Source organism: Mucor velutinosus (assembly GCF_035048745.1).
Source record: "Mucor velutinosus strain NIH1002 chromosome Unknown tig00000034, whole genome shotgun sequence".
Taxonomy (NCBI): Eukaryota; Fungi; Mucoromycota; class Mucoromycetes; order Mucorales; family Mucoraceae; genus Mucor; species Mucor velutinosus.
The window spans coordinates 107,868-122,705 of NW_027041912.1; the positions used below are offsets into that span (position 1 = coordinate 107,868).

The 14,838-nt window shown below is 40.3% G+C and overlaps 4 protein-coding genes across 4 annotated transcripts; 1 reads left to right on the forward strand and 3 right to left on the reverse strand.

The window, feature by feature from the left end:
* Positions 1-2,821: 2,821 nt before the first annotated feature.
* ATC70_000115 (uncharacterized protein) lies at positions 2,822-6,370 on the reverse strand (the record flags this gene model as incomplete). The annotated part of the gene is made up of 1 exon (XM_064819536.1): positions 2,822-6,370. The coding sequence occupies one exon, from the start codon at positions 6,368-6,370 to the stop codon at positions 2,822-2,824; it is 3,549 nt and encodes a 1,182-aa protein (XP_064679743.1).
* A 346-nt stretch (positions 6,371-6,716) lies between these two features.
* On the reverse strand, positions 6,717-8,333 carry GLY1_1 (Threonine aldolase; the record flags this gene model as incomplete). The annotated part of the gene is made up of 1 exon (XM_064819537.1): positions 6,717-8,333. The coding sequence occupies one exon, from the start codon at positions 8,331-8,333 to the stop codon at positions 6,717-6,719; it is 1,617 nt and encodes a 538-aa protein (XP_064679744.1).
* A 2,745-nt stretch (positions 8,334-11,078) lies between these two features.
* ATC70_000117 (uncharacterized protein) lies at positions 11,079-12,341 on the forward strand (the record flags this gene model as incomplete). The annotated part of the gene is made up of 3 exons (XM_064819538.1): positions 11,079-11,213; positions 11,271-11,571; positions 11,623-12,341. The coding sequence occupies 3 exons, from the start codon at positions 11,079-11,081 to the stop codon at positions 12,339-12,341; spliced, it is 1,155 nt and encodes a 384-aa protein (XP_064679745.1).
* Positions 12,342-12,530: 189 nt separating this feature from the next.
* Positions 12,531-14,648, reverse strand: HAP5_1 (CCAAT- binding transcription factor component; the record flags this gene model as incomplete). Its single annotated transcript, XM_064819539.1, has 1 exon — positions 12,531-14,648. The coding sequence occupies one exon, from the start codon at positions 14,646-14,648 to the stop codon at positions 12,531-12,533; it is 2,118 nt and encodes a 705-aa protein (XP_064679746.1).
* Between the last annotated feature and the right edge of the window lie 190 nt (positions 14,649-14,838).

The following is a 14,838-nucleotide window of genomic DNA, read 5'->3' on the forward strand; positions in this document are numbered from 1 at the left end:
TTTGCCTTACTCACCTGCAGATTTATTGTACATTATAAACTTGTGTACACGCAAGTAAGGTTTCTTTGCATCTAAATTTAGATGAATTCATGTCGTATTTATACAATAATCTAAACAATCGGGTCAATGTTGAATTCATACGATTAGCGTGTTGTAAAAAAGCCAATATGCTTTACCGAATATCCTACAACCAATTACATTCTACGCGATCGTTACAGTGTATATTAATAGATGTGGAAGTTTCCATTCAAATGGCATCAGGTAGTGGCGATGAGCAAACATGTACAAGATTTCTTAATGATATATGTTGTAGGGCATATGGTTGATTCATGAATATGTGATTTCTGTATGGCTAGCAAAACTTGTCTCCGTTCGTGGCCTGAATTGACATGTCTAGCAATGATGGTAGTAGGTTACTTATTATACCTAACCATGTCATTGGATCACCCTTGCAAAGCGTCGTTCTGGCTCAAACTTTACACTTTAATCACTGCCACTGGTAAAGCTATAGTCAATTGTAGCAGGAGATTATTTTAGAATGTAATGAAAAATACCACAAACAATGCAATTTTAAGTTACAAGAGAAAAAAAAAAAGGTAGATAGAGGGCATGATACCATGATAGTATGCTCTTCATTTGAATACAGTACGCAGGCGTCTGGGTGAATCCAGAATTGGGTACTAAAAAAAAATGATAAAATACAATGTATACATACAAAATAAAAGAAATCTTGCAACATTCATTTTTTCAGCCTCAAGGTTCCAACATTTCATTGTAGTTTTCTCTGGCTGAATGAAGGCCTTAAGCGACCTGTCTGTGTTTTGCTCATTAGTTTGTACCAGTAGCAAGAAAATAAAGGAGCAGGTTTATTTTATGATAAGTTGAAATCATGATTGTAATACATGTAATTATCGTCACTGTCAGCAATGCTTTTTGATTCCTGCAACTGCTTTTTCTTCTATCAAATACATCCAGCAGAGCCATTCATATCATTTTGCATTAGGCTAACCATACGTTCAACTCATTGCCTACCTCCTGCTTAGTTCTCTTTCGGCTTGAAGCTGAATGCTGGTGCAAATAGGCGTGTTTGTCTAATTCTTCTTCAGTTTGGTCATTGCTTTAAACTGTTGTATTGTTTTGTTTCTTGATCCACAGTTCCTCCGTCATCTTTTCAATTCTCTACATGCATCCTGAAAAGCTTCTTTCTTGGTTGTGGCTTTTTAGATTTGGCTCATTTCCTGTAACATATGAAGTATGAAGAAGAAAGAAGAGAGAGGGCAAAGCAAAGTTGCATTATAACATGATAGTTTTATAGTCCATGGACACTTTTACAGCCGTAATATGGAAACTGAGTTGCCAAGCATTTGTCAGGCATGGTTCATCTATGATGATTAGAGGTTTTATATTAAATGACTATCAATTAACAATCAAGTTTCATCTAACATTCTAGCTATTATTATTATTAATTTTGCAATATTAGCCAAACGTCCGTGGCAGCGCGAGCCACCTAAACGTAGGTTGGTTTCCACCAAAGCGACGAGTAGATTCAAGAAATCAACCAAAGAGTCGAAATACTCTTCGTAACATGATAAATTTATAGTCCCCAGACACTTTCAAAGCCTCAAAAAGGAAAGAAGTTGATCAAACAAACATTTTGATATACTGGCATTGTTAAATATAGAATGCAAGGAGAGTAGAACGGCTAACAATAGTGTTACTTAATTTGACACCTACTTTCCATACGCTTCAAAAGCATCTATTACTGTATTGCCTTCATGATGAGAAAAGGGCATTAAGTTTGCCAGCTGGCCCCACCGGCCGCCAAAAATAATTCCAATTCAGACTCTTAATCTATTCCAGATTGGCCAGATTGGTCAGATTTTGATAGTTTTTCGACTCGATTGAACTATTTTGCTTCTAAAGAGAAAGTTTGGCAGGGAGTCATCTTCGAGTTTCTGTGGCCTACCACCTCGATTCTAGATATTAAAGAGGCTCTTCTGCAACTTGATTTCTCCAACGTTTGGTATTGCCAAATTGCTGGAATCAAGCCTTTCCGAATCCTCATCATCACCCTTGGTCAACTGTGGCTTGCCCACATGAGGTTCATCTATGACAATGTTCCTATGGACCATACAGCGATATTGGCCAGTATTCGAACCAGTGTTTGTCAGACCATTGCGGAAGATCAGTGCCATTCCCTCCTGTAATCCTAAGCCAATTATTAGGTAGTTTTTTCTTTATAGTTTAGTTTAGTATCTTATTCTTCATATTTTAGCTTATAGTTATCCAATTCTGTATCTAAATTGCACTCGCCTCTTCACTCTGACCTATTACTCTCAGTGTACGCGAATCAGTCAATAAGCAAAATTTAAAAAAAAAAGAACTATTTTGCCAGACTGGACTATACAAAACCTGATGATCATCCCATGCTCCCTTAAGCTTCCTTGTAGTACTTTTTATGGCGCTTCCAATGGCGCCAAGTAAGATAAATATTTTGAATAAACTTACTGAGCAATTTATGAAAATATGAAAAGAGGTTTCTGGCCAAAAAGTCGAGATTTTACATATCAAGGTCCCACAAAGATGATTTCAGGAGTTACGTTAGATCGATAGAAACATTTTGATTCAATACATACCATAGTAAAAGTCTTCATTATCAAGGTAGAAAATGCGATTGTTTGATTTTTGATGAAAATTTTTTTTTTTTTGTATGGATGTTGCTTATTTATTAGTAAATATACATTATAATAAGAACATCAAATGATGGACAAGTGTATGTAACAAAGTGACTTGCCATATATAAAATCTATTAAAGCTACTACTAATATTGATGCTTGAGATCTGACAATCTCATCACTTCAGCACTGATCTTGTTGGTGACATTGTTGGTATCAAATGGCACTCCTTCGAATGTTTGTAGGAGGTGGAATCTCCATATCATACGAATGGTGGCAGCAAACAGGTCGAAGATTGTAATCTTGATATCGAGGTTGTAGATGAAATATTGCTTCAGGTTTAAGTTAACTATAGATTGGTATACTTGTTGTGGATTAGCAACCTTGGGGTATCCCAGGAATTGTTCAAAGATGTTGGACCAAATGTCGTTTTTGTGGGGGCAGCTAACCATGAGATGTTTGGCATCTTCAGTATCATTGCAGAGGGTACATTTGTCATCTTCGACGTTCCTCAGGCGTCGAACGAAAAGAGCTGATTTGCTCGGGCATTGCTTGTGTATCATTCTATACCAGACATTTCTCACAGAGTGATGCATGTTTTGATGATAGAAGTGTTTCCACTGGACTTTGCTGATGGTATGATTGAACTTTCGTCCAACATCAAGGTTGTGTATGTCCAGCATAATTGATCTCAAGTATTTGTTTGACATTTGAAGCATTGGGCGGTCTTGGTAGTTAAGCATAGCAACGAAAGGCTGTAGGTCTAGATGAGCCTCCATGTTTCTTGTATCCGCGAAAGATTCCAATCTGATGTTCCCACAGAGAAGACCTCTTTCTATCTGATTCCTAATGTTTGGTCGCTTGCATTCACTTCTTGGCTTTATCTGCAGAGTACTTGTTTCCTGGTTGACGTGGAAGAAGTCATGAACTTTACTCTCCCTGATCGAGTCTCTGCTTGTGTATCCCATGGCTACTTCCTCATTGACAAAATCAAGAATTTCCAGCACTGGCAATGACAAGAGTGTCATGACATTTGGTTTGACAGACCAAGCGAGTGAGAATGGGGAATGCTTCATATAAGTATCTATTGCCTCGAACATCATGTGATAAGGGTGGAAGCCTCTTAACTGGTTTTTGTATCTAGCCGTTTGGAACAGTATAGGGATTATGTGCGATGGTGAGTCGTGCGACATCTTCAAATAATCCACTAGTAGCCTATACGTGAGACCAGGTATGTTGTTGCTGTTTTCTGTCAGCAAAGCGTTCAGGTATCTGAATTGCAGAACCTTTTGTTGCGCCATTATATCAATCAGTCCTAAACCGCCTTGATACCTTGGTAGGAAGAGAGAGTTGCCCTTTAGAGGTGGATACAAGCCAGACATTACAAACTGATAAATGATTGAGGTTATCTTCTTGACTGTGTCTTTGGGCAGGGAAACGATCCGAATGACATGCCATAGTTTGGACAATATCATAGTGTTGGCAATATTCGCTCTGCCGTACAGTGAGACTTGTCGTGCTGCAAACCTTTCAACAGCAGTAGTGATATCACCCAGCAGTTTAGCGATGTATACGTCTCTTTGTTGATTGCAGAACCAAATTGGATAACCTAGGTATTTTATAAATCCTGTAGACGTAGAATCATACCATTTGATTTTGAGATTGTTTGTTGCATGATCTTGAATTAGGCCACCAGTTTGGCTTGTCATTCTTCCACCATGAAGAGGGAAGGCCACGGACTTGTCGTAGTTGATCTTGGAGTTCGAGGCCTTGTTGTAAGTTCTCAATCTTTCTTCCAGATCAAGAAGTTCTGCCCGAGACTTGACGAAAGTCAGGACATCATCCGCATATGCGAGTACTTTCAATGGAGGAGGAGCCACCCAACTGTTTGTTCTCTTGCTTATAGGCTTGACGTGCTGGAGACTATACCCCGAGATAGTTGTACTTTTGGTCACAGATAGCAGAAATGGTTCAATAGCCAAGTTGAACAGCATTGGTGATATACTGTCTCCTTGTCTGATGCCGCGTCTTTGCTCGATAGGATCTGTTAAAAAGCCATTGACATTCACGTAAATGGAGTTGTCGAAGAATAACTTGCAGATGCATTGGACAAACTGTTTTGGGAAACCAAACTTCACTAGGACCTTGGATAGATACTGGGGATGTACCCTATCATACGCTTTGGCGTTGTCCAGCATAATCCCAGCATATTCGACAAATTCTCCAGAATTGTTCCATCTTGCTTCACGTGCATTGTCTACAATCACTTTCAACGACATCCCATGGTCTCCAATGTATCTACCTCTCAGGAAACCACTTTGGTGGGGGCCTATAAGGTCACTTGCTACCTCTATGACTCGTGAGTTAAGTAGTCTGGTAAACACTTTGCAATCAGAGGCTATTAGGGTTATTGGACGGTAGTTGCCAAGGTCAGTCATATCCCCTTTCTTTGGTAGCAGCACAATACATGATTCCTGCCAGGATTTTGGGAATTTGCCTAGTGATAAAGCATCGTTGAACACTTGCAGAATAATCGCTTCACAGCTCGGGTTGATTACTAGAAGGTGCAAAATTTCGTAACATATACCATCCAGGCCCGGACTACTACCATTTGGCGTTCTTCGAGATCCTTGAATGATATCTTCGTAAGGTATGTCTTCAATGATGTCCTGTGAGTCCTCAGCTGGAATTGTTTTGTCGATATATTGTAGCATTCTTTCCACACAATTGAGATCAATTTCTTCCTCGGTGTATAGGTCTTGATAAAAGACTTTGGCAGCGTCAAGTTTAGTACTAGTTTCCAAGCATTGTTCCCCGGAAGTAGGATGCTTTAGGCTAGAGATTGTTCGCTTGGATGCCTTTTCCGCTAATGTTTGCTTGATGTAACCTGGAGACTTTTCACTCTTCTCGTGCCATCTCTGTCCTGCTCTCAGTCGTTGGACGTCAACTATCTCTTGTTGGAGTTGGGATAGCTCCTTTTCGACAGGAGAAAGCAAAAGATTAAGACAGACGGAATCATCCCGGTACCTACGTAGCAAATTGTTCCTCTCGCTCTGTAACTTCTTGATTTTAGCTTTCCTCCATGAACAGTGAGTGCGGCTGAAGTTTAGAGTAACTTGCTTAGTTTTCTTCTTAATCAGGTCCCATTTTTCTTGAGCAGATAGGTTAGGATCTAATTTGGTTTCAACGTAGTTAGAGATAGCAGTGTTTAATTTGTTGACGTAGATAGGGTTCTTCGCAAGAAAGGGGTTGGCCCGCCAAACACCTTTACCACAGTTAGTCATGCCGGTAGTGTATGTCTTGGTTAACAAGGCATGGTCTGTCCATTCTTGAGAGAGAAATGTGATATCACCATCACTCATTTTGAAGAAAGCATCGCGGCCTGCAAACATATAGTCGAGAGTGGAAAGAGACGATCCACGTCTAAAAGTGTAATCATGCGGTAAATTTGGTTGGTTCAAGCAATCTGAAAAGTGAGTGTTCAAAAATTCAATGAAACTTTTGGGCTTTCCAGTTTGGCGATTATAGCGTTGGCTTGTGGAGTCGAAGCAGCAGTTCATGTCACCGGCTATGATGAGAGAAGGGATAATCTCAGGCATGGAGTTGAGGAGACTGATGATTTGGTCGAACAAGTGATTTCTCGCCCTGTAGTCATCAGAGTGAGCATAGATATTTAAAATGTAAATTGGAGGCATGTTATTGTTAACCAATGATAGCTTGGTCAGAATAACTCTTCCGTCTTCTAGTATTTTGATTTGTTGTAGATTCAGTGATGGATTGAAGTTGATGACTCCACATTGTCCAGTCCAAATTGCTTGGTGGTACTGGAATTGATATTTAAAATTTGTTGTAATGTTTTCAAAGGAATGGTGAGGAATATTTGTTTCCTGGCATAGTAATATATTTAACTTTTGTTGCTTAAGGTAGGTGATGAACCTATTTGTTGTATTAGTGTTATATTGTTTGTTGAGGTTCCTGCAATTGAGGGAACCTATCCTAATGTTAATGTTTCTAGTTTGGTTGGTGTTACTCATTAATTAATTATAATGTGTTTGTGGTTGATGATCCATCCAAGACCATTTCGTCTCTGGTGTTAGTCTCTTGCTGTTTAATCTGCTTTTTGCTAGGACCTTCGCTGTCCTCTACTGGAGGGGTAGAAGCCAGTTCATCGATAGATCGCTTGGGATGTTCCTCAGTAGGTTCATCTACACTGTTCTTGTGCCCAGAGTGTCGCAAGTTATATCTACTTACATTGTCCTGAACAACCTTAGGAGATTCCCCATCGCTATCTTCCTCGCTAGTAGACTTGACATACTCCTCATCACCAAAGGAATTATTGTCCTCCTCCTCCTCGAGATGTCCCTTGGGAGCATCCTCTTGTGAGAGGCTACCTGCCTGAGATTCCCGACCCTCGGATTCAGCAACCTGAGATTCATCACCCTGAGATTCACCATCATGGGAGTCACCTTCCTCTTCCATTTGCATATCCTTGCTGTCGTTCAAGTTGGTTGAATGTTCTTGGACATTTTCAGCGTCGGAATCAGACTCTGGCTCGTCAGCTGAAGATACTTCCCCCTTGGAAAGTGCCTCATCATCGCTTGTGGATTTCGACGAAAGGGATGTAGCCTTCCTTTTCCCCTTCTTGTGGTTGAGGTACTTAGGAGGGTCCACATTCATTAGATCTAAAAGGTCAACCTTTCTACCTATAGGTTTAGGTTGGGCAACATTTTCTTGCTGGCGATGTTGACCTTGTTTGTTGTGATCATTAGTTTTCTTCACTCTATTCCATGAGGCTAATGGGCACCCGGCGATGAGATGTTCCAAGCTTCCGCATCGGAAACATGCTTTCCTCTTTGTTCGAGGACAATCAGCTTTGATATGATCATCAGTGTGACAGTCTTGACAAATTGGGTTCATGTTACTCCAAACCAAATGTAGCTTCTCCTTGAAATTCCCAAACTGGATCTGAGGGGTAAGTTCAGCTGCGTAACTTTTTAATTTGTCCCTATTTAGAGTGACAAAACCGCGACCAGTAAACCAATTACCATCTTTGGTATAGCTAAGACCAAGATTGAGAATGTCCCCATATTTTTGGAAGGTCTCCACCATCAAAGGCTTCAAAACTTCTTCAGTTTTGTAAGGAAGCTCAGAGACACCTACTCTGAGGACGTTGGCATTTTTGTCCAAAGTCTTGTTCACCTTAATTATCTTCCCTTGTAAGACGAGTTCCTTGTTCAGAGCCTCCTCGCAATCTTCCTGGCTTGGAAAGCTGATTTCAATGACCTTATGGTTCTTACCAACCATACGTGTTCTAATTCCCAATCCTTTGGAATAGTGATCTCGAAGACAAGTGAGCAAGGGCTTCTCTCTGAATACCATCCCAGCAAATTGAGAACAATCAATGACGAGAGAGTAGTCATCTTTAGCTTCTACGAATGTTGAGTTGTAGTCCAAAGGTCTTCCAGTTGTGGAGGCGTTGTTGTCGATAGCTGGAGCAATGTTGAAGGTTGTTCGCTTCTGACTCTTGATATCTTGAAAAAGTGATGCATAGGTAAAAATGTTGTTGCCTGGATTATGGCTAGAATCCAGCGTGGAACCTCCATTACTGGAAATCCCACCTTTTTCTGCTATTTTGTGATCTTTAGCGGAGAAAGCCATGATTTTTTTTTTTTTTTTTTTGATGAAAACCATGAGGGGGTACCTCATGCTTTTTGGTCGAATTTTGGCCATGTTTTTTTTGATTCCCAAAAAGCTGAGTAAAAGTGCCAGCAAGTAGCTGCTGGATGAGAGCCATTGTTTGGTACTATTCTTACGATCTAAAACGGCCTTGAACGCAAGAAAACACGACTCAAATACACTTAGGTTTTGCTGTATCAGGGACACTAGGGACTAAAAAGGGAAAATATCAGTATGCTGCTTGCCCGTATATGAAGTAGCTAAGTGTATATGAAGTAGCTACGTCTATATGGATGTAGAGCATCACATAAGAATTAGAACCACAGATAATATGAAGGGCTTTCATGTATAAGTGGAGAGTCAAAATGAAAGTAGCAGTATGTTGGTAAGATATGCAAGGGCAATCGGTAGCACGAGCTGCCGCTGTGCAGATCGGTTCTCACCAAGGTGAAGCGAAGGTAAAGAATTATCTGAAGCGTAAATACTCGTATACTATAAAGAATACTCTGATTTCGCTTTTACTAATCATTAGATCAGGTACAACCTAGCCGTAGACGAATAACGTCTCACGGTACTCAAAATCTATGAGAGTGTATACGTCTATTAGGACAATCCATCAATAATAGAACGTTTTTCTCATGTTGTGTGCTACTCCACATTTCTTATTGACGTATGCTAATCAATTGGTTGAGTAACTATTAAGTCAGTAGCATTTATTCTGGAATGACATCCACTTGCATAGCAGCCATTTATAAAATGATCGACCTGACAGATCTCGCTCATCCCATTGTTACCTGATAAACGTATTCCATAAATGGAAGCTTTTATCATATCGCAGAGTCTGGTTTTTTTTGCTGTGCTCCACAGACTGTGTCTCTCTTCCTCAAATATCTTCAAATAGCTGCCACTTATATGGTATACTCAGAATCACGCTCAAACTATCATTACACCGTATTACTGAAATTGCGCATTTCCACCTTACACTATAGGTAAGGGCCGCTTATAAATGACCTGCAGCTGTGGGTCTGGCTTTTCTGCGATGCTCCACATCTTTTATTTAAGGAAACAATGCATATACGGGCAGACAGCATACTTGCGCTATCTCTTACAACTAAATAATAAGCAACACACATGGAAAATTGGATACATTTGAGCAGTAATTTCTTGAGTCAGGAGCTGTTTCAGGCTGCCAGGATAGCGCTAAACAATTGATTTCATCTTGCACTTGCTTACAAACCTCTTTGCTGAACTTTTTTTGGAGCCTAAAAAAACATCATCAAAAAATCAACCTCAAACTATGAGGTACCCCCCCTCATGGGTTTTCCCAAAAATCAAACAATTGCGGTTTTGACCCAAAAAACAAAGACTTTTGCTATGATATGTATTAACTCAAAAAAATTTTTTTTTGTATTTAAAAGTGTCTTTTGTATTAACTCAAAATGCCCCTCTCAATCTAAAGCAGCCCCTGAAATCACTTTTGTGAAACCGCCATATGTAAAATCTGAACATTTTGGCCACAAATCTCTTTTGAGATTTTTATAAAGTTGCTCAATGAGTGTATTCAAAACATCTATCTTACTTGGCGCCATTGCATGCGCCTTGAAAAGTACTTCTACAAAGCTTAAAGGGACATAAGATGAAAATCACTATTTCTATAGTCGAACTTGACAAAAGAGATTCATGAAGTCGAAAGTCTATCAAATCCGACCAATCTTGAGCAGATAGCAAACGGAAACCCAATTGGGTTTTGGCTGGTGGTTGGTGACAAAACCAGCCTGCTTCTGGGCATTAATTGTCTTCTTTCACAGTGATCCAATAGTTAAAATAATGAATTGACATTGCAGCCGAATTACTGATTGTTTTTCTATTGAAATGATGTATCCATGACATCTTCCGACATTCAAGCATGCCCAATTGCATATTTATGTGTGGATTCAGATAACACTACACACTCTTATATTCTCAAATATTGGTAGCTAGGATGCGGTTCACTTTGCATTCAGTATTTGTGCGCTTTTTCTGTTTGTCAATCTTGCCAACTGGTGAAAACATGTTACATGTCTACTGAGACAGGCCTTGGGGCTAAAAGTTTGAGCGACTTGATCCACTGCAAATTTAGCTCTTCTCATTGGCTTTGTTGAACCCTCACTTCGGGTAAACTTGAAAGGTGAGGTATTGAAACCTTGGCATGTGTTAAATGAACTATGAAGATGCCATTGTATGACAGGTGCACTAAGCTAGCTTACATGCCATTAGAAATCTTATATATTTGCGGAAAATAAAAATTAATCTACTACCGAGCAATATTTTGCCGTAACTGTACAGTAATCTGTGTTCATGCCAAATCAAGTAGTATTACAAAAACCTTGTTGATGTTAAAGGCTCAAAATATGTGTACAGGCAGCGTGAGAAAAATGATAAAATAAACAATCAAGACAACCCACCGCCCGACAAGGCAAATGCCTGTAAAGGAGAAAATTGACTTTTTGTATCCAACGTCCAACATCCAACATCCTTAAGGATGATTATAAAGGCTTTCTGGATGATGGAATCCAAGGAATTTTAGTCACATTAAGGCTACGTCTCTCTCTCTTTTTTTTTTTTTTTTTTTTTTTTTTTTTTGTATTAAATCCCGTTGTATCCCGCTTCGATCCTCTTTCTTTCTTTCCTTCATCTTTTTCCTTTTACTCTCAATCTCTATTTCTCATCCTCAATTGCAAGTATAGGATGTCTCCTCTCAGCACCAGCCGTAACACCGATAAGCCTTTCATCTTTGATATGACCAGCGATACCGCTACCATTCCCACTGATGAAATGTTTGACATTATGAAGGCTGCTACTCGTGGTGACGACGTCTACCAAGTAAGTTGGATATGATCTTGACAGTTGATCGGCTTATATTGAACCATGCCTGCCTAGACTGATGATGATTGTAAAGCCCTTGAAGATTATGTTGCTCAACAATTGGGTCATGAAGCTGGTTTGTTCTGTACTAGTGGTACTCTTTCCAATCAACTTGGTTTGAGATGTCTTTTGTTCCAACCTCCTCACTCTGTTTTGTGTGATTCTCGCTCTCATGTTTTCAACTATGAATGTGGTGGTATTGCTTATCATTCGCAAGCCAATGTTGTCCCTGTAGTGGCAAAGGGTACCTACATGACCGCTGCTGAAGTTGAGAGCCGTATCAACAAGGATACTTTGTGTGGTGCCATCACTAAAGGTTTGTTGCATCCTATCATACGGGAAATCCTAAACTCATTTGTTTGTATAGTCGTTTCTCTTGAAAATACCATGAACGGCACCATTATGCCCATTGAGGAGATCAAGAAGATTCATGATGTCGCTCGTGCCAACAACCTCAAGATGCACATGGATGGCGCCCGCCTTTGGAATGCTAGCCAAGGAAGTGGTACTCCTTTGAGTGAGTACGGTAAATACTTTGATACCGTCTCTATTTGTTTGTCAAAGGGTGCTGGTGCCCCAATTGGTTCCATGCTGACTGGCACCAAGGAGCTGATCACTCGTGCTCGTCATATCCGTAAGATGATGGGTGGCGGTTGGAGACAAGCTGGTATGTTGGCTGTGGCAGCTCGTCACTGTATCAACACTGTTGTTCCCACCATGCCAGAAACACACGCTCTTGCTCGCAAGCTTGCAGATCACCTTGAATCTCTCGATGTCAAGATCCTCTTACCTGTAGACACCAACATGATCTTTATCGATATCTCGCGTACTGGTCTCACTATTGCCGATTTAGCAGAAGCTCTCAAGGCAAAGAACATCAAGATCTTTAGCAACACTGGCACCACTACTCGTATTGTCCTTCACTATCAAATCACACCTCAAGCCATTGATGATTTCATGCAAGTGTCCACTGATTTAGTTCAATCAAAGAAGAAGTCTGGATTCGTTCCACCTGCCCTCAATGGCTCTGCTGTCGAAACAATTGAGCAAACCGCAGAATCAGCCTATCCTACTGCAACCGCTTAAACAAACACCATTTGTATACATTGATCATTTTTTTCATTTGGAAATAGAGATTATTTTTATTAGTGTATATAATATCCATTTTCTTTCTCTCTCTCTCTCTCTCTCTCTTTTTTTTTTTGCCTTCATTTCATTTCTTTTATTCTCCAGTAATCAATAAAAAAAAATCGGTCTTCATCTCTACTACAACTGCTATCTTGTAACATTGTCGCTATTTTGTACCACATTGATCTCCGAGAGGCCGGTGCTTGGTAGCGATTTTGACCGTAGCCTAGACGATGGTTGTAGCCGTTGTTCTGATAGCGACAGCATCTTTTTGCTTAAACGTACTGAATGGAGAGCGCTTTTGTTGTCGTGTGTTACATTCAAGTGTTGGGGTACAGCATCTTTAGTGGATTGTACCGTGGGAGATTTGCTTTGCTGGTGAATTGGCTGCAACTGCTGCTGTGAATGTGAAATATGGAGAGAATCAATTGAATGGTCAACATTGGCCGCTAATAACTGCTGTCTTGTAGAATTCTTGCTCTGGTTGTTGCAAGTAATAATGCTGGACTTTTTGCGTTTTGTCAACTTGGCATTGTTGGAATGTTGGGTGGATATCATGACAGATCTCAGCGTCTGTTGCGATAAGGAATCTCGTTCCACGTCTGTCGTCTTAGTATCGCGAGTTTCTGCTGTAGTTACTTGCTCCTGCATCGTGGCAGTGGTAGGCAGGTTGCCTTTTCTTTTGAACCATCTCTTTTTGATTGGAATAGTCGCTGAAGATGACACGCTGGTACTAAGGGGTGGAAATGGATCTGCTGTAACAACTAAATCGGATGGAGTTGAATACAATTCAGGCAAGGAATGGTAGGACAAGTTTGTTACACCCGAGCTCAAGGTTCTTTCATTGACAGCTTCTTCTTCATGGCCAAATATGCCACCCAAACCGCCTTCAGTCTGAAAAAAGACGATATCATCCATGTTTGGCAGAACCATCGTTTCCGTAAAGATCTCCTCAATCTTGGTTTGAATGGCTTTGCTTACCACCGAGTATCCAATGCGCTTCTCCCATACGACGGGCTCCACAATCCAATCCATTCTAGGCTTCTTGTAAAATCCCATCCAGGCACGGTTTGTAGGCGGCTCTTTGATTTTGACCATCATTTTACCTTCAATAGATTTCAGTGTGATGGCTAATACAAGGTCAATGCGAATAGGCGGTAGTCTATCAGAGTACTTCCATTTAAGCACGGTCTCTAATTCAACTCGAAAATGTCCATCGTAGAATAATTGAACATCTCCAGTGTATTCGCCTTGAGGACTGAGGTGAATGAATCGTGGTTGTGTAATTTGCGGTGCTGCGTGGCCTCCATCTACTGATCTCAATGAGATTTCTTCCAGGAAAGGCGGCCTACGAGCATTTAGTTTATCAATCTTTTTGAGAATCTTGTTGTAAAAGAATGACTTGGTACGATCTGTCTTGTAAATGCCCAGGAATATGCGACCTAATAGCGCATTAAACCATTGCAACTCGAAATGGCTGGGATCGCTGTGGATGGTGGATATCAGATGATTCATGGCATCTTGATCAAAGTGCGTGGAGTTTTCAAGAGATCTTTTCAAGTCTTTGATGGGCGGTTCTCCATGCTGGGAAGAGGTAAGCTCGAGTTTACTTGCTCTCAGCAGAGCGGTATACCAGTCTTCTTTATCAACGCATCGAGTGCAGTGCAGATAGTACTCTTTTTGCTGATTTTCTAGGTAGATGCTGCTCTTTTTCTTCTTTAATTGAATGCGGCTTGATTTCGAGTACAATTCGTGATCTTTTAGACCAGGAGGGTATATCTGTACATGGTGGTTGCTTACATTGATGATACTCTTACAATCTAGCTGAAGCTCAGAGTCATACAAGTAAAGCGTGTTAAATTTTAGGACGGCAAAGTAATGAAAGCTGTTTTTACTGTTGCCATTACTGTTCTCTATTACAGATATCGAACTGGCATCTTGGGCTGATATTGTGTTGCTAGTAGCTCTCGCATTATTACTGCTTCCAGACAAATAGGATTTAACGATACCTCCAATAGATGAGCTTTTGCTCGTAGTTTGAGCCCCTCTGGTAACGTACAGCCATCCAACTTTGTAAAACTGGTTGTGCTCTATTTGGTCGTCTTTATGAAACTGTTGTTCAAGCGTGTCTGACGGTGGTTGTGCTAGCTTGGTGGTTGTGCTACCAATGGGGGTTTGTAGTTTAAAGATGACAACCAAGAGAAGAGGTATAAGTGTGATGCCACCCAGAATGTAGGCAACAAATAGGCATATATAAAAATGCATGAAATGTTGGATGAAACAAAAAGCATGAGATAATGAACGGAGAAGATAAACTTTTGTCCTTCTCCTTTATAGATTTGCCATTTACATCATTTTGTCACACAAATATGCGGTTTGCAACCACCTACACTATTTGTCAATCAGATACAAATTACAGGTATGTGCTGTCATGACAACGTATATTTTAAGCGAG